The sequence below is a fragment of the Grus americana genome, chromosome 9 (genome assembly GCF_028858705.1).
Source record: "Grus americana isolate bGruAme1 chromosome 9, bGruAme1.mat, whole genome shotgun sequence".
Taxonomy (NCBI): domain Eukaryota; kingdom Metazoa; phylum Chordata; class Aves; order Gruiformes; family Gruidae; genus Grus; species Grus americana.
In genome coordinates this window covers 2,472,052-2,498,935 of record NC_072860.1, presented here as the reverse complement: position 1 = coordinate 2,498,935, position 26,884 = coordinate 2,472,052, and the positions used below count along the sequence as shown (strand labels likewise).

The 26,884-nt window shown below is 42.4% G+C and overlaps 1 protein-coding gene across 3 annotated transcripts in view; it reads right to left on the bottom strand.

The window, feature by feature from the left end:
- Positions 1–26,884, bottom strand: part of PPP2R3A (protein phosphatase 2 regulatory subunit B''alpha) — a 61,952-nt gene that overhangs the window by 6,234 nt on the left and 28,834 nt on the right. For all 3 annotated transcript variants that reach the window (XM_054835605.1, XM_054835606.1, XM_054835607.1), the window contains 11 exons: positions 24,030–24,290; positions 21,992–22,095; positions 19,311–19,413; positions 17,363–17,437; positions 11,936–12,022; positions 9,452–9,608; positions 7,305–7,353; positions 6,608–6,697; positions 5,425–5,600; positions 4,719–4,837; positions 2,948–3,054 (listed from right to left, as the gene is read on the bottom strand). In XM_054835605.1, the coding sequence (XP_054691580.1) occupies positions 2,948–3,054; positions 4,719–4,837; positions 5,425–5,600; positions 6,608–6,697; positions 7,305–7,353; positions 9,452–9,608; positions 11,936–12,022; positions 17,363–17,437; positions 19,311–19,413; positions 21,992–22,095; positions 24,030–24,290 (1,328 nt within the window). The remainder of the gene's footprint in view (positions 1–2,947; positions 3,055–4,718; positions 4,838–5,424; positions 5,601–6,607; positions 6,698–7,304; positions 7,354–9,451; positions 9,609–11,935; positions 12,023–17,362; positions 17,438–19,310; positions 19,414–21,991; positions 22,096–24,029; positions 24,291–26,884) is intronic.

Below are 26,884 nucleotides of genomic sequence, written 5' to 3'. Positions count from 1 at the left end.
GTTCTTAGAAATGTTCCTTTTGTGGCCTCTTTCCTTCAATTTTACCAACTTCTGTTAGCTTTCTTCCTTTTTTCCTTGTATGTGGAATGTGACCTCTTCCCTGTATTGCTTATCTTGCACATTCACCAGCATTTGCAGCTCCATTATATTTTTTTTTTCCAGTGCCTTTTGCTTCAGGACTAAACCATCTCATGTCTGCTTCAAAAGGGACTTCCCATTGTCCTTTTGAGTTACTTTTCCACTTCACTCTTCTGCTCCTTAAGGCTCAACAGTGCCTGCCTTTCCCATCTTGGAAAAAATGCTTTCCACCTTTATAGCTAGGAAGCATCCAAGTGCACGACATTAGTGCTAAAGATTATCACCTTCTCTGCTTCTAGGCCAGTTTCAAAACTTCACAGTCCCATAAATACACATACAAGCTCATGTAGGTTAAACACCCATTCCTCAAGACTCAACCATGGCAACTCAAGCTTGTTCAGAGAAGGCAAATAACTCCAGGAAATTCTTCATCCTTCTTTCTGGCTAACATACACTTTGACACTGAGTGGTTCAGCGATGTACTTCTTCACCCTTTCCCTTCCTTATGCTGCTGGGTTCATGACAGTGAGTGACCGAGCCATCAGCCAACTTGAGGGAGACAAGAAAAATGGTCTAAGCTGCCTAAACCAACATCAACTGATCCTGCATCTTTGTCCCACCTATCTGCCTCTGAGCAGGATTGCTCTGCATTGTGCCCTGGCTCCTTGGGGAATTCTTTCCTATCAGCAGCTGATAAAAGATGGCCTCTTCCTCCATATTTTTCTTCCTATGGAGAAAGATCTCTTTCCATGAAGGCAATCGTGGCTTCCACGTACATCAGATGGCTGAAACTGGTTTCTGGAATGGCAAAGTGGTGCCTGCTTCTGCCAGGCAGGCCATAGCCTGGACTGCAGGAAAGGATTTCTGCAAAACCAATGCTTAGATCTGCATTAAGAACGTGTATTGGTCAGATTCAACTATTGGTTCTGCCCTCAAACAACAGCGTGTGTATACATTCACCAAGGAACAGACTCTCCTCCTTGAAACTCATACGCAGATGTATAAAGCAGAGCATGGCTGAGCAGGGTTCAGATCAGCTTAAGCTTCCAGTGAAATGTGATGCTGCTTTGTTGTCCTGAGCAAGATGACACCTTTCTCTTATGTTATTTTTGGTCACAGCATCCTGAAGTCACTGTGAGGATCCACTACATCTTGATGAGACTCCTCTTCCAGGAGATTCCTCTCTCCTGGGCAAGCCTGCAGACAGCCAGACACTGACTGGTTTTAGAAACCATCCAGAAAAGCTACGGACAGGGCTAAGTCACAAATGCTGTACACGCTTAATTCATCTGCGATTGCTGAATGATGGTTATTTTCAAATGTATTCAGATTCTGCCAGCATACTTAGCCAAAAATCTTCCAGTCTCTCATAGAGCTCATAAATTGTCTTGGTTTTGTCCCCAGTCCCTGTTTCTGTCATCCTCAAAGGACAGCAGAAATAATGTATGTGCAAAAACTCAATGCCTGTTTCTGGCAAATTTGTCTGGGCATCCAGCTCTTTGTTTTTCTTTTTCCCTTCCTTTTTTTCCTGCATGGTCTGTTGCTATGCTCCACAAATGAGATCTAATCCTGCTGCCATGACTACAGAGCTTTTCAGGGGCTCTTAAAAGCAAGCAGCAAGGTTGCTGACATGCTCCTTACAGGAAGACACAGAGCTGTTTCAGACAGACTTCAAAAATCTGACAATCACCTGCTACTTCTCCTCTGGTTTTGGTGAGTTTGGGGATTCACAGTCCTGCAAAGCTTTTATGGCAGACTCCCATTTCTTTTCTGTGCTGAGGACCCAGGTGTTGCGAAGCAGCTGCAGGGAATACAGCAATTTCATCTTCCATCCTGTGTTACCTCATCTTCCATTGTGAAGGCCACAAAAAGGCAAGGCAGCTCAAAGGAGATGAGGGAACAGCCCATAGCTGTTTGGATGCACATCACAGGGAGAGAGGGAAACAGAGCTCTCAATAGCTCTGCAAATCTCTGCGGCTAATTGGTAGGTGCTACTGTTATCCCAAGCAATTTCCAGTGTGGGAAGTTTTGAAAATTATGCAATCTACTTTAATGGCTCTACAAATGCTGTTCAAGAGAGGATGAAATCCTGAATCGTGCAAGATTAATAGGGGGTAAGCATTTGTTATATTAACCTGGAGGCTTCCAGAGAAATATTCTCAAGAAGATACTAACACAGACACAAATCTAAAAGATAATTATACTGAGTCTCTGCAGGAAGCCCTTGCACACACAGAGGTTCTGGAACAACTGCTCTGCCTAAATTCATTGACTCTAAGGAGAGCTGGAGTGTCTGTCTGTAAGTTTATAGAAAGTTACAAAAATGAGTGTAGGTATTGCAGAAACTAACAAACAGTGTTTTAAAGGAAAGATCTCAAACTTAGTAAATGACTGAAAACATTGAAACAGAACTTAATGGGGGAACACAGACTAACAGGCATAAAGTTTGGCAGAAAGTAAAACTATTTGACTAAAGAAAGTCTCCACTAGGTACAATAAATGTAACAGAGCTTCAAATCTATGATAGGGTGACATGGCCAATACATGGCCAAGATTAGCAAAAGTCATTTGATCTCTTTTTTTGTATGGTTACCAAAAGAAGAGGGCTTTGTCCTTTTTCCCCAGCTATCTTCATTACTGCAGCATGTGTAGCTGATTCAAATGGCTGCCCACAAAGCAGCCCATTGTGACAAATACACCAATACTGCTTTTTGGAGCAACTGTTTCAAGCTTCACATACTCCAGTGTCGAGTCCAAATGATAAGTCTGCTAATCCACTACTTCTGTTAAAAGTGGCATCCACATGCTCCTTCTAAACCTCAGCTGGAGCCAAATAGCATCCCCCCCCCAGGGCAGCGCAATGCCTTACCCTTCTTGTAACTGTTCGTTCCCAGACTCCTCAGCCACAAGGATCTCGTACTCTTCAGCAGCGTATCTGTCCCAGTCAGAGGGTTCGGGGCCATCGTTTTCAATGTCCTAAAGAGATCAGACAGTCAAGCACACTATGTCCATACCTCTCTACAGCTGTTTACAATAGGTTGCAACATGTGAAACAGCAATTCTAGGAATAGTAAGCAACTGTGTAGAAACAGCTAGTAAAAAATTGTTAACTGAAAGATTAAGACAATTATCTTAAACTATTTTAGCATCTGCACATAAATGACTATGAAAAAATATACTCCTTAGTCTACAGAGCTCATTCTGTGACCTGAGCTGCCAACAAGCTGAGCCTGCTTCATTTCAGAAATGCCGAACATTAATAACCGCACTTTTCCTTTGCTCTAGCTCAGCAAGCCCTGCATCTGTGCACTTTGTAATTGGTTAGAGGACTTAAAAGATTCTAAATCACTAATTAAATGTTAATTGTAACTGATCTTTTGGGGAACTCTTCACAGTTTGCTAAGTTTGGGCAAGTTTGAGAGAAGGTTACAGAATAACATCCTTACAAGCATTTGGCCCTCTGCCATTTACTAGAAGATGGGGAAAATAAGTTGTCCCCCCTGCCCTCACTTGACTGCTCTTAGGATGATCCAGTTTAAACAAACAAACAAAAAAATAGGGTGGTTCTGGCTTGGGATATATTTAAGCCTTGAATCATGGAACCACAAAGTTCCTCTGACAGGTTATGTGGGAACAGCTGGGAGGGAACCAGAGCTGGTTTTGGCATCCCCTCCACTTTACTGTAGTTTGACCAGATAAGAGGCTTCTGGAAGACAGTCTTTAAGCTGTAGTCACATCTGGTTTCATTGGATATGCAAGGGTGAGGGACTTTACAACAGCTGACAAAACTCACATCTCTGAACACAGAGTGGTAAGTAACAACTGCAAAATACAAAAGCCACAATCTCCTCCTGTATTTTCTCTGCTTGGGAGGAGAGGATGATGAATGACAGTGCAGCCAGGCTGATAACCAGGCACAGTCTGGAACAGCCAAACCTTCCATCTACTCTGCCCCATGTAACCACAGAGTTGGCATCTCATCTACCTCAGCCCCTGTGTTGTAAAGAAGGTCTGTCTCTTCGGTTCTGTTTAGGCTATGGGAAAATTGCTAGTGCTGTTCTAAGGATCCGACACCAACCTGGATGTTTAATGAATCTTCACATGTAGCCTATGTATTTATGACTGCAGCTGTGTAGGGGATAGGAAGAGACAAATGGGATCTCAAGTTCTGAATCTCACAGCTCCTTTCTAAACTGAGTGAACCAGGTCCCCTTCCACCGCAGCTGAGCCCTGCTCTTTCAGCCTGCTGAATCAGTGCAACTCAGCGGGCTCCGCTCATTCTCTAGAATCACACACTGCACTGCTAGTGCTGGTGTAGGAGGATCAGTGATGGCAACCGAATTGTAGCAGAGCAGTATAACGTTGGAAGAGACCCAGGAGGTCTCTAGTCCCAGCCTCTGCTCAAATCTGGGTTTGCTATGAGGTCAGATAAGGGTGCTCAATGCTTTGTCCAGTCACATCTTGAAAGCCTTCAAGAATAGAAGCTGCACAACCTCTCTGGGGAATCCGTTCCAGGGTTTGCCAGCCTACTCCTGAAAAAAGTTTTCTTATATTCAGTTGGATTTTCCCTACATCCAGTAAGTAGCATTCTGAAGATGGGTTTGAGAAGGCCTATATCTAGAAATAAAGGTGATTTATACCTTTTGCACTGCAAAGGGATCCCTCTGTTCATTGTCCAGATATTTCTCTAAATTGAAGAAGGTGTTGTAGAATACATGAGCCATTCTGCACCTCTTCAGGTCTCGCAGGGTTACTCTTCCTACAGAAAACAACCCCAACACGTTACTGTGCTACTGAGCTCTTACTTAGTGAGAGACTGGACGTGTTCCTTGTCAGTCTCATCAAAGTTTTAATTAAAACACCAGTATGCTACAATATTACAAAATTTCTTCCCAAGTCAGTCAAGGATTTTAACATTATTCAATAAATGGGTAGGTTTATAAGGCTTAAATCTCACAAATATACGAAGCTCTTTCACATTCATGTGAAATATGAAAGGATGTGAATGCGGATGGTCCAGTTTCATAATCTACACTGTCAACACATCCCACAGCTGGAAAATACAAGGCTTGTTGCTCCAGTTCCAGCAAGTTAATTCACAAGGTCTCTTGTTTTAGTATTCAAACCTCCTGATGCATAACATTATGGCAGAACAGCCACTGTTCACACTTTGACTTTGTGCAGTCATTTCAGCCTTGTGATTCTAACACAAGGCTCTACCTACAGATGGGTTTCACAGTGACATTACTTTCTCAGTCCACCTCAAAACAGCCAACCTGAGTGCCTCCATCTAGCACAACACATACAGATCAAAGGGGATGGAAACTCCCATTAAACAGGACTTACCTTCCCTCTCTGGCTTAACGAGATCAAGCATCTGACACAGCAAGTCATGAAATGGCAGTGGTTCTATGCCCATCACTTCCATCCGCTCACATTGCTCCTCATAAAAGTACTCCAGTTCATACATGGAGAGCACTCCATCCCCATCCAGGTCCATGCACCGAAACCAGTACTCAATACTAGGAAAAAGAGACAGGACTAGTGAAAGCACAGCACTGCACTAGGAAATCCATACAGCAGAGACTGCAGCAATGCACATTCTCCTTCTCTCATCCTCTAATGCACTTCTGCCCAAACGCTGGCATAAAACCAGAGATGAAAATACCCTTTGGGAAGGATCAGGGCACAGGCCAACACCCAAGAGCACCTCCTGTTAGTCTCCTAGGTGGCTTGTGAGCACAGCCATGCTCATGACCCGCTTCACCTGGTAGCTGTAGCAAGTGTCCCTTGTGCTGCAGCTTGACTGGCTCATGTAGGTTAGGGTGTCCCTGTCTGATTCAGCAGCAAAAGTTGGCCAAATACAACCACCTGTGAGCCCAGGACACTGGCTATCCCTGAGCGACCCTGGGGAGCGATGAGGCAGGCATGGTATGCACTTATTTCCTTTACTCCTTTATACAGGAGCCAATGCTTTCATCAGGCAGTTGCACTCTACATTCTCCCTTCACCTCTGGATAGTCCAACCCTGCATTTATGAATTCTTCTTCTCATTTTTACTTATCAGATTCCTCGTCTTAATAATCGCATACAGATCTAGTTCAGCTCTGCACCGTAGTCTCCCACGGGCTGCACAAACCAGGCACACAGGCAGGTTTTACAAAGTGACACAGTGAAGTTTCCCTACAAACCGTGCTTAGGTGCTTACTAGGTGCATGAAGGGAACATGCCTATGTGCTGCAAACATCTCATGGCTTTATCCCCATAGCCAGTGCTTCACGGCATGGGGTAACCAAAGGGATTGATGACTACCAAGACATGTAACATTGCAAGAAAACTCTGCTTCTACACAATTTCTACTCAAGAAAGGCAAATGATTTGACCAAACGTTGATAGTAAGTTGCTTTCTTCCTAATAATCACTGGAACTCAAGCTGATGTCTCTTGTAGAAAGCAACAGGTCACAGAAATTTCTATAGTCTTATCTGCTCATCTCAATGCTTTTACTAAGACACAGAAATCAGTCAGACCTTGTAGCACTCCTTTTGTCTTCCTCCGAAATCAGGAGCCACACAAAATCAGCATAACTCATGCGGCCTTCCTTTTGAACTTCATTGCCTCTGGAAGACACATAAAAAAAACAAAAAACAAAACAAAACAAAAACCCACCAAAAAAAAACAAAAACAAAAAACCATATCACCAAGCTCCTAAATACTTAGAATGTTATCAAACATATTTTTCAAAAGCCCCAAATCATTGGTGAGAGAAAATGGGGCATCACTACCCATTCAGCCTGTGCTCCCTGCACTCTGCAGCACCAATCCTTGTGCGCTTCCCCACAGGCAGAGCATTTGCTGCCTTGACATCACTGCAGAGCTGAGAATCATCTCCCACATCCCCTCCCACAACAAGAGCTGGGCTGTTTTACTTTTCGGAGACTTTAAAGCAGTGCTCTCCAGCTGTCCCTGTGCAGCACAAAGGCATAGTGCTTGCATTTTCCCTCTGGCTATGCCCAGCTTGTTCTACAGGTGGTCATCCTATGGGATTTTTTAATTTGTTTTCTTAAGATACCCAGAAGTCTCACTCCACTTTCAGGCAGCTCCAACTGGAGCACTACAGTGGAAACCATTGTGATCAGTGGGGATTTTTGAGAGTATCTTGCATTTCTAATCAGCCTGACAGAGATTCCCTTCACTTCTATCTCGAAACAGTATGCTATTCCTCACCTCACCACAGCGCCGCTGAATATTCGCTCAATAATCCTGTTTGATAAAGCTGGAAACAAAGAAAACACGGAGAAAATGAAGCTACAGGTCACAAATAACTACAATCAGTTCTTTATGCTGAATCCACACAAAGCCATTTCCCATTGCTAAAAGAAAGCTCTATCTACATTGCCTGTCTAACCACTTTATTGGGCTCTGTTTAGCAGCATTTTGTAAAAAACAAAGATGATTCTCCCTGCGTGTCTGCCTTTGTATCCTCTCAAATGCTGTATTTCCTCACAAATATGGCAACTGTGTGTTATCTGAATTCTTGGACATGGGCAGCATTACTTCTACTATGTTGCAGTAGGATTTGTCACATAAGCAAATCCTGCTGATAGGAGACTATTTCAGCGTGTATTGCAAAAGAAGTTCAGTTATCAAGCAAAAATCACACATCAGATCCTTACAAAATACTTCTTAGCAGAGCACAAGCTGTGGCAATCCTGCTGCAGGAAAGGACAATGAAAAACAAGCATCGTTTTAGGTGAGCGTGAGGGCTTTGCCAGCCAGGAAACGCGTGGGATAGATTGTTATGGCAGAGACACACCAGCCAAGCAGCAAGTACTAGTATTGAGCAGGATTTGCACACTGACATCACCCTCCCAGACTGCTGACCCACTTCCTTTAGATCCCCACCTTAGCTCCTTCTACACATTCTCCATCCCTTCTGTAGTTCTGGCACACTTCTGACACACCAGCCAGGCAGATCCAACCTGCACTACCCCTCAAATCCCCCTGGCATGGTGCTGACAGGCTGCTGTACCACTGCACTGACAGCTTCTCTCCTTCACCCTGCCCACAGCACCCCTTCTATCTTTAGCACCCCAGCACCCACTGCTCTCAAGCCTCCTGTGTGACAAATGCTCCATCCCCACACTCCAGCCTCCCAGCAGGAACCAAGCCTCCCGTATCACCTCTCCCAAGCCAGGCACTCCTCCATCCTCACTCCACCCAGCCCTACTGGCAACGCTCCTGACCCCTGTGACTGCCATACACACCCAGAACCCCTGTGGCCTTCCCATAAACACCCGCACTGAGAACATGTGGGCCACCACACCACTCTGACACCCCCCCCCCCCCCAGCATTGTCACTCTCACACCCCTTTCTTTCTCTGTTACTTCAGCCCACTAGGATTTTGGCTCCTACAAAACGTTGTCCCCATCCCCAGAGCTCGAGCAATGCCTGACACGCTGTCACACCTCCAGATCCCTGTAGCCCTACACACTACACCACCTTACCACACACTTCACCTTTCCTGCCACCTCCAGTCACATGTTGTGTCCAAACATCCCATTTCCCAAAATCTGATTCTGTCTCAGACCTACTTTCCCAAGAAGTGCAGCAACCACACGGAAGAATCCAAGAAGGCTTTGTCCTAAGGATTAAACATGCTGGTCAATAGCTCCAGCTCTTGTCCAATGCATGACATCATGAGTAAGGTAAGCAGGTGGGCATATCATGCTCCCAGAGCATGGAAAATCCTAAAAGAGCCAACGTGAGTGCCTCCATCTAGCACAACATATACAGAACAAGTGCCTTTGGCTATTTTAGCCCTTTGTGGATTTGTATTCTATTAATCTACCCATGGCCCTTGAACCTTTGCAAACTCATAGCATCTGCTCAACTTGTGGAAAGGAGCTCCACAGCAAACTCAATAGATATTCTCCAGAATGCATCTGCAAACTGAAATTCACCAAGCTTCACTGGACTCTGCAATTTCCCTCACACATAACGAGACTGCACTTCAGCAATCTTTGAAGTCCACATGGGCTTGTCCTGCTTGTCCCTACTTCCAAGTTCCTGCAAAATCCTTAGTAAATAACGAGCAAGTTTCAAGACGTTATTCTGGCTTGTGCTTCTGGCAGCGACACATGAACAGAAACTCCCTCTCTAGCTACTCATGCAAGCAATAGCGTGTACTGCATTTCTCTGTGTCTAAGCCTCTACAACTAACTCGGTAAATCAGCATTGTGTAAGAGATGGGTGGCTCCATTTAACTTTGAGGAATCAAATTAACCAAATTAAAGCTAGGCTTTACTCTTTAGTGGGAATGTTCTATTTTCAGCAATCCCCTTTGTCCCACCACAGCTTGCAGGCAGCATACCTTGATCACTGTACCTAGCCAGATCCTTCTGGCTGATGTAAAGATCATGGTCAGTGTCCAGCTCCCAGAATTTACAGTATATAACATAGAAGTGCTCGTAGGAGAAATAATCTGTGATCTGATTTATGTCATCCTCTTCTTCCAAGAGAGCAAGAGTCTGAAAAAGTACAAATAAAGTGGGAAGTTAAACCTAGACAGGGGCAGTTCAGCAGCTGAAGTCCTCCGACCTCTGTGGAAGTTAGGTGAACGCAGCTCTGAGTGCTAATCCAAAATGCAGCCTTTTTCCACTATAGGAGATTTTGTTGCTGCATTCCTCAACAGGCACTTATAGAGCATCTGGCTTGGTTATCCTGGTTAGCATATGCATGCAAAATATTCCTGCCACTTCTGTGAACAATTTCTGCTAATTTTCAGCTATAGTGAAGAGTGAGGCAGAGAAACAAGAACACAACTGCTGTCTCAGCCAGGATCCATTATTTGTGAAACATTTCTGACCTGCACCAGAGACTCTTATAGCCATTTACAATAGCAAGTCCGCAGTTCTTCACAGGAACTGAGATACATCTTTACACACCACACATCCTTGCCTGGCTCCCCAAGGGCAAAATCAAGTCTTGCTCCTGACTCCTGCCTGGCCTAGGGAAGGATGGACGGATCCCAAGCAGATCAAACCAAATCACACTGATTTTCCTGGGCTGTCACTTACAGGAATTACTCTAGTTTAACTGGGAGGCTTAGACAGATTTCCAACCATAACATCTGTTAACACTTTAGAAAACGTTTAGTGACAGTATCCTTGTTTCATTCCCGCTTCACATCTACCTCTATCCTTCTCTCCAACAGAAGGGTACTGCCTGTTTACCAGTGCCACCTCCCTGCTTGCCTTTCACCTAGCACTGAGGCCACAGGACACCAGACAGCCTTTTCACTCTAATAAATTACAGCTGCAGGAATGTGAAAAAGCTAACAGACTCAAGTGAGCTATATATCTGTCCTCCCCTGCCCTCAGCCTCTCAGAAGGGAGGGAGTCAAACACAGCCTAAAAGCTATCCCAGAGAGTTGTGTCTCCAAGCAGGCATGCTTAGTGGCCCTTTTATCCATAACCATAAAGTCAGATGTGCTGTATGATATGCATGCGCTGATAGTTCAAGGTCAACTTTCAGTCATCTCCACATCCTAGGAACTCAAATGAGTCTCAACAAAACTCTCACATCCTCCTATCCACCAGGTTCAGTAAAGTTTCAGGCAGGGACAACAGGATGGCACTGACAGACCTGCACTATTCTGACTTGCTGACACTCAAGTCTAAAAACCTCTGATCATTCACTCACTAGCCTCTTCAGATTCTCCACAGGTCTCTCCATTTCTTTGCAGATGATAATCACTTGAGGAGGTTTTTCAATAACTAATTTTTCTTCTTCTATAGCTCATGCCAAAATAGCCATCTATACATGCAGCAAAGAGCTGCCCAAGCAAAATTATGGTCTCAGAACTGAACTTGCCTGCTGCAGGAGATGAAAGACAGAGAAGATATGCAAGGAGAAAAAGGATGGGAGTGTATAAAGGGAGAAAACGAGTGAATAAAGATGCAGGATAAGTTGGGAGGATTTGTTTATAACAGAGGTTAGGGAGGAACTGGGATCACAGGGCTTGGACTGGAATGAGACAATCCAAGGGAGCGCTGATTTTTTCATTAGCTGATGTAATCAGCAGGGCAGATGATGTCTGAAAGGAGGAGCAGCATGAATTCATGCTTGAGGCTTTTGAGGAAGACAGCACACTACATCTGGAAGGCAGAACAGGATGCAGTAGGGAAGTCTCACTGCTTTAGCTGAGTCCTTGACCTTTCAGCCTAAAGATTTTCTTGCTCTTTAGGTTGGGCTGGAGTTGAGTAGCCTTCAACAATTTTAACCTGGTGCTTTTGGGCAAAATATACAGAGAACGGGGATTAAAATCCAGAAACCTCTGCCCAATGTAAGGATACATTGCAGAGATTGTAACTAGAACTAAGCTTCATTCATTAACCTTTCTGAAGAAGTGGAAATTGGCTCCCAAGATGCTACTGCACAGCACAACACGCCTGACCAACTATCAGTCGGCTGATTGCCGGCTGGGAGTCAGGAAATTGGCTGTGCTACTCACCACACGTTGTAGGCAATCCAGCAGCTATTCTTGGCTGCTCAATAAGCCACCTAACTAACATAGGTGCACTGCTGCATCCTGCTTCCCCTCCCCTTTGGCTAGATCAGGAGCCAAGAGCCAATCTGCCTGATGTAGCTTCAGAGTGGGGGCACAGTCACCCCTTGACCTTGCATCAGTGTAACCCTGATTACTCCAGTCCCTGGTCTTAACTCAGACAACTCCTCCACTAGCTCTGGCACTCTCCTTGCACTGAGCATTTGGCCTCCCTCGCTATATAGCGTACAGCTACAGGAACAAAGGTATCATGCATTTTATATCTTGTTCAGGCAGAAACCAACGTACTTGCAAGAAGTTGCTTTTCCTCAGCTCTGGCAGAGTGATCTTTCCAGACCAGGATCGGTTGACTGTGTAGAATATTCTCTGTATAACCTGCAACACATGAACAGTGCTCTTGAAATCAATTCCTGAAATACACCAGTTTGGGAATTTCAATGCAGTAACTTTATTTGGTTTATTCACTCATCCCAAGGGGACTTCTTTTTGAAAACTGTTTTGTGATTATTTTTTTTGTAGATACTACTATCCTTAATTCACTATGCAGTCTGAAAGTAACATTCGTTTCTGAAACAATATTATCCATTTCCACTATGCAAATATTTTCACTGGTCTTAATTCAGATCTTTGAGCACACAGATGTATTATTTATGTCAGAGAATATGTTTAAAGTGCTGACAAACCACTTTAAAACTGAGTTTTTCAGGCTTTGGGCACTGTAGCTTGCAAGGATCTCCATTGAGTGTTTTGCACTTCAACAAAAAAAATTCAGGACTTTTGAAGAGGAAACAGGACATGTAAATGAAAGCCACAATTGATGTCTGACCTATTGTGTCTATAACAATGCCTCATCCTCTCGGTGGCTCCACTGAAAGCAAGCAATAGAGATTATCTGTCTGCCTTTACCTTAGGGAGGTGTTAGAACCTAATTCGTCTCCTTTACTGACTGGTGAAAGTGAGTAAAAAGCAGGGGGGGGGGACGGGGAGGGGGGACACGCAAAGACTTCCAAGAACTGAAGAGAAACAGTTCACAGCATGAAACTGAGTACACTCACTCCCAAGTACTTAAAAAGAGCAAACTGAACCCTCTGCTTGCAACTCCACTCCTTGTTAGCTTGTCAGATATCATCACTAAGTGGGGAAAATGCAAATGTGTGACAAAGTGCATGCAAGAATAAACTTAACAGGGGAAACAAACATCTTCAACAAGAGAAATTAGAAATATAATTTGACTATCAGCACTGAAATCTATGGAATATAATTCTTGTCAACCAAACCTAATACAAACAAACCAACCTTTGATGTCTCTGACATCATGTTAACATATCCTAGAATTTTGGTAAACCTGAATAGTGCATGCTATTCCAACACAAAAATTAACATCACACAACAATAGGGACATCATAGGGATTAATCTGGTTAACAAATGAAATGGGATGGGTTTGTTTCTTAGCTAGAACTGGCTTTGAGTGGGGAATCACCATTTAAGGGCCATGTTTTTATTCAGTCACACAAGGACTGATTCTTAGTCCAGAACAGATCTAGAACCAAGTATGAGATTGTTGCTAACAGTCCGCTTTGGATACACAGATTGGTGAGACAGTAAATGCTGATAAGCACAAATAATTTTGAGAGCAACAAGAATGATTTGAGGACTCAAAATGTATTCTGAAGAGAGAACTACTATATTCAACTTAGCTGAAGGTGACACATTAGTGAGTATCCTGGTCCTTAAAAGCCTGTGTGGGGAGATGTGGACTTTTTGTTTCGTGAAACACATAACTAAAGCTGAAACCAGCCCAATTGAGACTGGTGAGTGCACTTTTCTACATTGCCATTGATTAACCACTGGGACAACTCCCAAAGAAACACTGCAGGCTCTTCATCACACCAGACTTCAATCAAGAATGGAAGTCTTTCTCTTTCTAGAGTTGGGTATCAATTCAATTAAAAACAAAGAAACAAAGAAAAAAAGCAATCCTAAAATAAAGCAATCACCAAGCAATGTTCTATGGCCTGTGTAATGCAAGAGGTCAGACTAGGTAATCACAATGATCTTTTCTGGTCTTAAGAACAATGGAAAAGCTGTCTGTTTCTTCTTTAATGCCTCTGGCAGTCGCTGCCATTCTGGACTCTATTTTTGGACTTTGTTTGGCCTTCTCTTCCAGATTGCACAACAGCTCAGAGACTGAAGTAGGTCTCACCTCATACATCACACCTGACAACACCGTGGCAATTCTTAAAGATACAGGGTTTTCACACCATGCCAAGGACTCAAACCCAACAGTAATCCCAAGAATCAGAAAAAGGACCCAGCAATCTTTCTTTTCTTCTGCCTGCAAGGTAATAAAAACTAAACAAAATACCCTGCTGTTTGTGACATGTAAGAAACTGTTCCTCTGTCAGACCTTATTGATAAAGATATTCCATCTGCTCTCTCCTCACCTAGCTGTGAGGCATTCAGGGGTAAAATGGGATCTCTTTTCATCTCTTTTACCATGTCCAGTCACTCCATGCAGGCTTTATTATTCAAATAATGGCCCAGTGTCAGTGGATAGTACATAGTGTATGTATCAGTATAAAATGTCAGTACTTCTCTCTCCTTTCCAGGTTGTGAAAGCCGAGCTGTCAAAAAAAGCATTTGGGAAACAACATCCTAGAACATAATTACACAGCAAGAGATGATTTGCAGCATTCAAGCCACACTTGTCAGTTATGCCTTACTGAAGGCCATAACTGGCTTCATTTTTCCCAGCATGGAAGATTATTTATTCTGAATTCAGTATATAAGCCTTTGGAAGGGGGAGCCCCTTCCTATTTTCCCATTATCCTCATGTCATCTACCTACAGGACCCAAACCATTCATGGGTCAGTTCTAGACCTTCCCCCCATAGAAGAACAAAAGCAATACCATTTCTGGAAAAACTCACAAAACTTTATTAAACCCTGTAGGCCATCCTCCCCTTACACATTCGTATTGGTAATACTGCATAAGCTAAAGCATTTTTCAACAAGCAACATGTTTTGCCAAGTTGTTTTTAGTTGACTCAGCTTTTCAACAGCAGCGTGCAGTGCTAACTCTGAGCCTTGTTTGAACATTCCAGAAGTCACATTTTAAAGCTTTTACAATAAATGTCACGTGATATTCTGCATAGTCTTCACCAGCTTCAGGAGTCAGTCTCTGCTGAAAGAAACACAAGTAGTTTAGTATACTGGAATACAACAGCTCCAGATACTGATACGGATTAAAGTACAGCCTATTGGAGCCAAAAGGCACCTCTAAAAGGTGCAGAGGTAGGCAAAAAAAATCTGAAACGTGTATACACATCTTACCTATACTAGACTGTTAGCTCACTCTCCAGGTGATTTCAACCAAGTGACGCTGTATCCAGCAATGAACACAAAAGCCAGTGCCTCCTTATGGCCCTCCTCTGTAACACAAAAATAAAATGTAATTTGTGCACTTGCAGCAAATACAGCATTCTGTGACTGTAAGTAGGTATAAGGCACTCTACCTTGAAGGGATCAAAATGATCCAAGTAGTCTCCAAATCCAAGGACAAAGCTGTTTCCTTCATTACCTCCTGGTAGAAATACTGAATTTTGTAACATTTAAGAAAGAGAAGAGCCAAACTGTGCCTGTGAAAGGAGATGTGAGAAATAGGAATTCCTGGTGTCAGAGAGGAGAGCCACTGCTGCAGTGAGCCAAGTACTGCCACTCCAGATGGGAACAACCCGACCCAACAGACTGTTTGTCTCCCATGGTCTTGATTCTGCTCCAACTCAGTGATCTGGCCAAGGCCAAACACACTGAGCTCAGAAGAAATCTGTCAGCACAGACCCCCAGAAGAGCATTGTCCCGCCAGGGAGAGGAGTCTGTGAAGGACATCGCAGCTTTAAGATTCGCTGCTACACACCATTCATCTCAACCACCATCACACCACTGCCTCCTGGCTGCCTGGGAGCAAGCCACTTCTGTCAGAGTATTGTAAGGGTGCCTCAAGGCTCAGACTGAAGTAGGAAAGCACTGTGGAGACGCAAGCTGAATCAAGCAGCACTGAGGAGCATCATGCACTCGTGAAGGGTCCAGTTCTGTGATGGTTTTATGGGGGTCACACAGGACTTTGCCCAGGCACAAGGGAAGTTGTGGAAAAGGAGAGAGGAAGGAAAAGGTGTTGCCCTTAGTAGCAGCCTGCGCTTCACTTATCTTGAAGTGGAACCTCAGCTTCACAGAGCTGCTGTCTCAGACCAGAACATGCACTGCACCCCTATGAGGTCTAGAAACTGCAGCAATTGCTGCTTTGGGCCACCAAGGGTGATGATTTGGGGGATTACTCTACAGACATTTATTTCCTGCCTTTATTCCCTCCTTTAGACCCTGAAAAATACAGGAACAGCATGTGACTTGAGAATAGGGACCTGGAAAGGCAGATGCACAGAACTGCCTTTGTCACCACCCAACAGCCAGCACCAGGACACTGTACCTTGACCCACTCGGCAGCAAAGAACAACTGGTCGATTTTACGGTCAGAAACGGACGCTAGTGTGACCTTAAATCTTTCAGCTCTCACCCCTCCACGTATGTTAAACGCCAAACACCAGTGTACATGTGCCACAGGCACCTTCCACACTCACCTACTCATGTGCCTCTAATTTCCTGGCCACTGTTGTACCTTCTCTGGCCAGTTACTATGCTTAATGTATCTGTTGTTCCATGGGGACTAACTATGTTGATAATACACTGATGTTCACCGTCATGTTCAAGTGCATCTAAGCATTTAAAAGTGGTTCTTGTTATACATTTTAATAAAATATTATATTCAGCGTTTGCCCAGAGTAACAGTGTCTTTCTGCCATCTGCTCCTTACAGAAAAGGAAGAAGCCTGTGTCTGCCAGTAATCTCCCAGCTGCCAGTATGTGGTGCAGCTGGCCCCCATGCAGACCCTGGCAAGCAAACAGGAGAAACTTTAAGCCCTTGAGCCCTGTTGGGACACAGCTCTCATCAGGTCTGTCATTATTTGGTTTTGCTACCACTGCAGAGTTAAAACAACCTAACGTTCATATCTTTTATCCAGATTAATACCCAACAGGAGACAAACTAAAGGCTTAAAAAAACAGTACAAGCTTATTCAGGTAAAGCACCAGTCTAACTGCCGACTGCAAAGTTGGAACAAAGCTACAGAAGAAAACCCAGCAACAAGCAGTAGTCACAAAAGCTCAGAGTCTCACAAAGACTAGACAGGCTATCTGGCAAGAGTGAAACGCAGGAGAGTTGGATGGGAGACCCCTGTGAGCAATGGATGCTTTGTACCACGGAACAATCACAGATTCTCCACGCCTAAGTGACAGAAATCTTCAAACATAGGTCCTTCCGTGTCTCGGCAGTCCAGTAGAGTTACAGGTAACTTAGCAGCTCTCAAAGACCAAAGGAGGACTTCTCACCTTCCTTCATCAGGATTAAAGGCCAGAAGAGGGTTTTTTTTAATAGATTTGTTTAAGACCAGAAAGAGTCATTATTAACCTTTTGAATAACCTCTTGTACACACAGGCAGATTCATTTTTCCTTTGGAAGTAGTTCTTAAAATAACTCATTGCCAGCAATATTAAAAACATCTATTTTTGAAATAATGGAAAGATTTGCTGATGGGAACAGTGACAAGTCACAAAAGGAGGGCTGGTACAGCAGCATCACAGAAGATCAAAAGAGCCAGCCTACCGTCGTAATATAGCGGGAATGGAACTCTGGAGCATCCTTCAGGAACGTCAGGCCAGGATGCGTTTCCACCACATCCTGCAAGATAAGGCCAAATAAAGTGAAATAGATTTTCTTCTCCCTTTACTGTTTAGAAGTTAGTAGGTTTACAAACCAATATTTTTGCTTACTTTTGAAATTGTATTTGCACCATGAACAATAAAACTGAAATGACATCTTTTAATCTATAAAGTGAACCTTCTAGAATGATAAGGAGAATACGTTTTCTGGGCAATACGCACCTGTTGGGCCATTTTGATTTACTTAAGGACAGAAAAACAAAGGAAGAGAGTTAGTGAGTAGATGAAAACTCATTTTCATTGAATGAGACAAAAAATTAGTTAGTTGACCATGCAACTATCTCCTCTCCGAGATTTTTTTTCCTCCATTCATTGAAGATACTAACATCTATTAGAGCTGGTGTCAGAAATAAAAAAGGGAACTAATCTTTCAAGGAATGTTTATGTCCTCCACAACAATGAAAGCTCTTGTGAGCCTCAGAATGCATGCAGATATGATCAGTGTTTTTCCAAAATTTACTTGAACTACCTGTGGAGATGCCTCCTTCTCAGGATCAGTTTTTTGTAAGCCAACAACTGGCTCACAATACCAAATCTGCCAAGAAATACATGACCAAAAATGGAGAGAGACTGCTCAGATCCTGAATGAATCAGTTCAGATACTGTATGAATCAATGTCTGTAATTTCTATATGTCTGACTCCTCTACCCTTTAAATAAGTGCTCAAAGTTTTACTTTGTCTACACCATGATATGGCAAAGGGATAGAGCAGACAGTGTGCCCTTAGGGGTGTGGCATGACCAAATTTTGGTGAGTCTAATTTGATGTCTAATACAATGGTGTAGTACAGTGTAATATTGCGAGTCTCTGGTTGACTGACAAACAAGATTGTACGTGCCTTTGATTGCGCCAGTAGCTAAAAAGTAGAGGTGCAGTCAGTCAGGAAAGGCAGCGTGCCCAGTGAAGAAAAGATGAAAGGGAACATGAGAAAATTTACCCATCATGGTCCCAGTTTTGTTTGAGACACAGAAACATCCAGTGCAGACACAAAAGTCTTTCCCCAACAAAGCATCTCCACAGAGGTTTTGCACAGAGGGCGACACACTGTGAGAAGTCTAGAGATATGCAGAAAAGCTCAAAAAAAAATAGTATCAACAGATGATCAGAGGAGCAGATGGACCTGATTTATAGAAAAACTATAAAAACGCCTAAACCTATCTAGAGCCTGCCTAAATGGGCACAAATAATTAAAGAAGTGATATTTTTAACAAAGTAAAGTATCAATGTGAATGAAAGGAAAAGAAAGAAATGAAATCAGGATGCACAGATTGAGCTTGAACATTAAGGGGGGAGGGGGGAAACAAATCAGCAGACTTGTGTACTAGCAGGTTTAGAGGCATATACAGAACAATTGGAACTACAAAATTTTTTGCAAAGATTTCCATGTGATATTGCATCTGGTAGTCTTGATAGACATATTCAATTATAATTGTCTCATCAAGCAACTTTTACAACTTTTCTAATAAGCTTTTATGTTGTGCTTGAGTATTGATAAGTGCCATGCCTTTTTCCCAATAACCACCTAGAGAAATGGGGCAAGTTTCAGCTTGATTACAAGGCACTGATAACTACAAATCTGAACAAGAGAATAAGTAAAGCTTTGACAGTCCTCAGCAACTTTAGCAAGATACATAGCTAGTCGGTGCTTATGTAAAATAGTCCACTTAAAATGCTTATTTCTATTTCACTTAAAAATAAACCCCATCCAGGTGCTGTTCAACCCAAAGGTCTGCACATCCTTGGTAAACATTGAAAGACACAAAAATAACTAAGTTACAAAATAAACATAGCTTGCTCTCCCTATCCATTCACTGCTGAGCTGTTGCAGGTACCTGAAGCAGTGGAATGAAGTCCTCCTGTTCTAGGTAGTCGCAGCTAGGCTTCGCTAAAAGGTATGTGAATTTGGATGCATCATCATGGCAGTTACGTAGGATTCTACGAGAGAGATGAAGAGTTACTCCAACCACTTTGTACCTCACAGGACAATGACGAACTACAGATGGATTATGAAGTGCCTTATCACATGTTACACAATACATCTATACTGTGAACTATGCAAAGTTGACCTCAGACTACCAGCACTCATTTTCTTCAATATCTTTCAGCAGCACCAAGGTACTTCCATCCAGTGGAGCTTTTTTTCCATGTTAACGTTGCTGTGGTAACCAAGGTTTCCTACTGAAGACTGTTTTTACTTTGATTCCACAGCATCTTAGTAAATAACCTGACTTTTCAAAACACTGCCTGCTCACTGATCTCATTTCAGGTCAATAGGATCAGCCTAGTGGGATGCCATAACAGACATGCTCTCCAGTTTAATCCTTTACTATGTTTCAATATTTGAGGATATCAAACTACAGTGACTAAATTTTCAACCATAAAAATCACTTCCCAGAAGGGAAAAAAGAGCATCCCTTTTTAATTACAGCACAGCTGGCTGCCGTGCACTGAAGTCATGGAGAACAGCCTAATGAAAGAATTGGTTGGACTGAGTATTTAGAGAAGCATGTAAACTCATTCCTTAGGTTGACAGTTTGCATCTGTGACACCGGTTCTTGTCTTTCTTTAATACAAAATACTACACTGGTCAGAAGTATCACAATTACTGAACTCACTCCAAATAGAAATACTCATGAAAACAGAACCTCCATAACATTTACCAAATCACTACTGAATACCTGTAACAGAAGAGAACATTCTGATATTTCAAACACTAAGTTGTTCATATAGTACAAGGGAAACAAATTACTCAGAAAATTACCCTGTATTCTTTAATAACTGTGAAAATACAAATGCACTGCTAATTATTTACCATGAGTGATTATTCACCCCCCCTCCTCCCCTGAAACTGTATGAACTTAGTCGAAAACACAGTACTCAAATGCCTGGGATTTTCCTGCAGAGGTGACACTAACTGGCTTGCCACTAATTCTGGCTTTACCTCTCTTTACCAAAAGCAGACTTATTTTAAAAAACCCTCTTTTTTGTAAAATCTTCCAGAAAAAAAAAAAACAAAACAAAAAAGATTTAGTGGCTGACAAGCAATCCTGTTAGCTACACATTCACATCATGCTAACTGTCAATTAACATACATTCTAAATCAGCTGCAGAAAACAGGTGTTAATGTTTTAGCTTAAAAAAATAACCAGGAGTATGAAGATGAATCCCAAAGCCATGTTTTCGCAACAAACTAAACGATCCGATTTTCAGAAGTATTCTATACCCAGCAATTCCTATTGACTTCACATGACATCACTGAGCACGTAGCATTTTGAAAAGTCAGGTCAGCTACTAAGATACTTGAAAATAGGCTTCAGTAATTAAGATAACTGTTTTAAAACTATGGCTGTGTTCAGATAGCTGTAGTTTAACTTTACCAGGAATACTACATTTATTTCTGTCTATCATGCTTCCAGAAAAAAAATTGGAACTGTTAGAGGGGAAGAGGGAAAAAATATCTTTCTAAAAGAGCAACTAAAGAAAAGCATACAAAACTTAGCTTGGAAATGGTGCGGTTAAAAGAACACAGAAGAGGGGCATGACCACAGTCTGCAAATATCTGAAGGATGTGAAAGTCAGGAGTGAAAATATGTGGTATCATACATGAGGGATTAATTAGGAGTAATTGGAGGAACCTAAGGAAGGAAAAAGTGGTGTCTGTGTCAAGAAAAACTTACTGAGCATTCACCCCTAGCATTTTTGCCAGGGTTAACTAGAAGCTGTTTTGACAATATTATCGCAGGAAATACTTTGGGAACTCAGGGTTAAAGGTTACTTTAAAAGTCTGAAGAGCAACCATTAAGTCAAAAATTAGAACTCTTTCTGGATATGAGATGGAGACGTTGAGGTGTTTCACAAAGTAGACTAAAGCCTGAAATCACCCTGGAGGGAAAAAGATTAGGCAAGAGAGCAAGTCTGCTCCTTCTCACATCTGACTCCAAGCACAACATATCCAGAGCTCTCAATTTCAATGGTACATGGAAGTGACCGTCAAACCCCATAGATTTATTATACAGTGTGCTTAAGGAAGGAAATAGCCATTAAAGCTCCCCGAGTATCCACTTGTATGATTCTTTATTTTACTTCTTCCTGTCCTATAACATTATCACATGCCTCCTCTCCCCATTCCCAAATGGCACTCACTCACTGCATTACTGTAGCAGCAATAAGGCCTCAGATAAATATATCCGAAATAGCTGACAGATGTCAGTATCTCATGAAAGGCTGATATATTTCTAGGGAGCATGTTAATATATTTTATAGGCCAGACCAAAACATCTCATGATCTATACAACTGATTCAAAGTTTGCTGATGCAGCATGGAAACAAGTGTTCAGGGAGTTTTGGGGAAGAAAAGTTAAGCTGATGGAGATTTTTTTAAGCCATTTATTTTCTTCTAAATAAGGGACAATGATTTGAAAAGTCTGGTGAAAGGGAGAGGAGAAAAAAAAAAAAGAAGCTTCTATGGTAGGCTCTTCTTCCAGAAAGAGAATTTTGCATTTGCCATACTTACTTTCTCCACATAGATACAAACGAGTGCACAGATACACATCCTGTCCTTTCTCCTCTCGATGCATTGAACATAGGTGCTTTCCAGTAGAGTGGGCAGCCACATATCTGTAAAGAAACACCAGAACAAAGAGGAATACAAAAGCAGTCACAAGAAGAGCCTGCTTGTTTACACACCATGGGCTGACTTCTCATTGACAGGAAGGGAACTTCAATTCTAATTACAGACAATTAATGATTAAATGCCTGAAGGTGAAATGATTCCCATCCTGTAGTTTTCAGGGCAGTGCCTTCCACCCAGAACAGCTCATTTTCCCAACACTACTGCTAGATCACAGCAGGATGACAACAAAAGCAAGCATGAAAGGAAAGAGGCTGATTCCAGCAAAAAGACTCCCTGAACACAACTTTTTAATTAGCCTCTGCAGAGGCTGCTAGCTTTCAGAATGATAATCGATGAAAGCTCAAGCATTTTGTACTCTAATGCCTTAGAAAAACAGGCTTGAAAATGGCTTCAAACATTCAGCTGCTGACACCTTCAAGAAACCTCTTTACCACAAAGATCTTTCCAGCCACAGTATCATCTGCAAAACACGGGTCTTGGAGGGAGCACAGCTGATTCAGGGCAGGCACAGGTAAGAAGGATATCCCACCAAAATGGAAGAAAGAATATTTGGAAGAAGTAGTTGAGGCATCAGTTCTGCTTTCCCCACAAAGCCTCTTTCACCTTTTCTATTAAGTAAGACTTATCCTGCAAGTCCATTCTCAACTTTTTGTCTGGGGCTGCGTGTTTCTTTGGGAACCCCAATCAGCATAAGAACTGCTTTCAGATTTAGCCATCCCCTTTGTCAGGTGACTCTGCTTCTACAGGTGGTTAGCTACTCTGAGGAAAGAGTGACATTTACTTTCTGTTGTTTTCTTTGTGTAGCTCGTTCTCTTGCACTTATTTCAGAGCCCCAAAACTGATACCATTATCAATAATCTCATGCAACAGAAGCAAGCCTTTCAACAGCTAAATGGCATGGAGCTACATCTACATAGAGACAGATGCAGAGACCAGACAGAAAGGCAGAGGTCTCTTCTATACCACCCTCCTGCTTTTCCCAGGTTGAACCTGACAGGCCACACACAGTTGCCTGTCTTGCCACAGAATCAGTTTCAAACCTTTTTTTTGGTCAAGCAAAAACTTCTTTGATGTTTTCAAAGATGGTTTACAAATAATGCCACTCAATTCCTATAAAACCAAAAATCAACCTAGTCTCTCCATTCAGAAAAATCTTCCTTCTTGGAAAACAAGTGCTCCTCTTGGACAGAACATCATTGCTCAGTCTACAGTGCCAAAGATGCATTCAGGGCAAACTGAACATATGAGATGCGTCTGACAACTTGCTAGTTTTTAGATCAGCATTACTGAAAAACGTGGTTGAAGGAGAGGAAAATAGAACCACCCATCTGTATCATGCTCCCACGCAAGTGCTGCGTTTTGTTCCCTGAAGCCAGGAACTCATTAGCAGGCTGTAACAACTCCAAGTCTGCTGACACCTGCATTATGGATATCGAACGTATGCATCTCAGTGCCTGAGGGTTGACTAAGCATTTCCCTCTTCTATGTCCGAGAAGGCATAGGTTGGAAACTGTTTTCTCAAGTAACACTGCAACAGTATCCATAGATCATGTCCAGATTAGGGGACAGCTAACTGCACAGAAGGTAGCTGGCACTACCTGAAGCCACAGAGGTAGACTAAGTTTCTGCTATCTTCTGAGCAAAACTATGGAGGAACAGAAAAACAAAAATGCAATTTGTTTGGTAAGAAGTCTGAAAGGACCATTTTGCAAATCAAAGCAAGAAAGAGCATACACATCAGATGTGACCAATAGCAAATTGAGCTCATCTTTGTTTACTAATGTCTTAATCTAAACAAAGCCACTCAGAACAAAAGGATGTTGGTTCTTTATTCACTAAAACTGAGAACAGCTGTGAGATACTTTTAGTTTTACTTTGCCTTTCTCTACAAAACCCAAAAAGCCTCGAGAACAGTTACCTTAGCAATTTTCCCCATTTCACAGATGTTTGCTTTCTCATCTTCAAACTCTGTAAAGGCTTCTTCAATTCTGGCAATGATCTCTTCATGATTAGTGCAGACATTTGGAAGTCCTTTAGGGAAGTAGAAACGTGGAATGTTTATCGACAAAGGGGTACTGCTGGTGGCTTTATTCACAGGTAGAAGAGTGCACGGGCTAACCGCAGAGTTCAAAGGGACTGGGGATGAAGTTCCAGGTTTCTTCTCTTGTTTACTTTGAACCTGAAAATAGAATGAATAACAAATACTTTTTAACAGCATGGCATGCCAAGCAGGAGAAAACAGTTTGTGCTCCCAGCGATCAGGAAAAATTTAAAACCCACCAACAACTGAATTATAGCACAGGAATAAAAATGCATGTCTTAAGTTGAAAGAGTCCTTTTGCAGGTGAAGGACTCAAAGGTTTCACTGAATCAGCACCTACATAACTTGCTGAAAAAACAGGAGAAAACTGGAAATTGAAACTAGGCCTTCCACATGCCTGTTTGAAAGTGGCCTTTTTTCCCCATGCCTACCACCTCTTTTTCCATTAGCTCTACCATCCTATCACTCCTCTCCTGTCTGTAATAAACATATGGCTGATATGGTGATCCCCACTAGATCACCTTTCTAATGGATCTCTGGAATCTTCTAGTTCTACCCACATATCAGTACATTTCATAAAAGGCAGTACTTGTATTTAAATACATAATGAGAACACCAAATAGATAATTTTTTTAGACATAGGAGGGAATATTTTTAAACTTTGGAAAGTAGTTGCACTATAAGCAGCAGAATTCAGATGCTAGAATGCCAAGGGATGACAAATTCCCTACTCTCCCATGAATACACACTGTCTTGGGAAAAGGCAACAGGCTTGCCTATTGCACAATGGTTCAAATGCAAGAGTTATTAATATAACAACATATGTGATAAGAGGCTAATAAGGCAATAGTCAAGTAAATACAGCTGCAACTTTCAGTTTGTTTATTCTATTTCAAAACAAAATGGTTTTAGGATAAAGTAGCCAAGTCTGAGTTCACTAAATACAGAAGAATGTATATGATGAACTGATTAAACTCTTTTTTTTTTCTCTGAGAAACCTGGAGCTTTTTTCTTAACACATACTGAATACTCCAAGTTGCCACTCAGGAAGGTGAAGTAGTGAGAATTGTAGAAGCTTCCTTAAGCCTTGTCCGCATTTTAGAATACTGCATCAGCCCTAGTTACTCCATCCCATAATATGACATGCAGAGAGGGGACCTGAAACAGTGGCAGGGGTTAAGCTAGGGGGGAAGTTCGTCACTCACTTTAGGAGCGGCAGCTCAATGGGTCAATAGAAGACAACCCTTCTCCTGGCTTCCTTTCCCTCTTTACTCAGAGTAACAAAAGCAAAACCCAGACAGGCTGAACATGTCCGGGAAGGGAACACGTAGCCCCAGAGTGGCCACTGCTGCATGTCGGAGGCAGGTGAAGATCCAACCCTCTCCCATGGCTGCTTGCTTCAGTAAGAGACCCTAAGCCAGAGGAGTGAACAGACCTCTGAGACAGGCCTTCTCAAGAAGCCTCCAACTGATTGGAGGGTTGTGAACTGAACCTTTGTGCGTAAGTCAAGCTAGTAATTTGGCTTGGGGGAGTCCTCACGCACATCACTGCCCAGCGTAGCTACTGACTTTTCCAGCCATGGCTCAACTTTACTCAGTAGTTTTCACTTTCTGGATTGCAGCACAGAGGAAATCCCTGCTGGTCTCACAGCACCGTTTTCATACAATGTAAAGGTGGAACAGACAATGAGGTGCCAACTCCAGCCACCTAACATCTATAATAGGACTTAACATCAGTTTGTCTTGAAGACCCACTTCTCAGAAACAGATTTATTGCTCATTAATCTCTTCAATACACGCACACACTCCTAGCTGTCAGGACTGCAAGGAGCTATAAGAAATGACTCAAATTTAACAAGAAGGTCCACAAACCTAAAGGAAGAAAACCAACATATGTTCTCTCAAAGGACACTGACTCTTCACTTTAACAATTGTCCCCTTCCTTTACAGTACACAAGAATGATAAAATTAGGAATTTTTTTCTTCTTGGAAGGCAAAGAGGCATCCCCAAAGTAGAACACCACAACAGCACTGTGCCATTTTCTTCCTCTTCTGCATACCACCTACATCCCGATACAGCACAAGACTTCAGCTGATCATCCTGTAACACAACTCAGTCACTTTACCCTGGGCTCCACCTTCTGAAAAGCAGAACATCTAATTTTCCTCCAGGTACTGCTAGAGTCAGCAACACTCAGTACCAGCTCACATAAGCCACAAGTCAGGACCCCAGAATCTACATTAATTTCCTGATCCACAACTACAAATAGGAGAAATACAGGGAATGGCTGCTAAGCTTCAAAGTGGGGAACTAGTTCAGATGCAGGTTTGCAGCTGACCTTCCCAGTGAGACCGAATCACTAACTCTTGCTCAGTCCAAGGCAAATAAGGTGGAAGTATTGCTCATGGATGGCTTCTTTTCAGAAGATTCTACTTCAGGAATAGAAATAAAATTTTTGAGCTTTGTCTTCTTCCTTCTCATGTAAGAAACGAGCTGTTTACAACAACATAAAGAGAAAACAACAAGCTGCAACTAGCTCTTGAAGATCCTGTTCTAAAGAACAATCTTGCAAGTTAACACTCTGGGATGAGTATAACCAGATGTCAACCACTATGAAGACAGCAGGGAGTTAATTACAACTATTTGTGAAAAAATAAAAAGTGATACCAGGGGAAATTGTGGCAATTCCTTGGAAAACACAGTTTCTTCTTGCAAAAAGTTAACCTTAAATG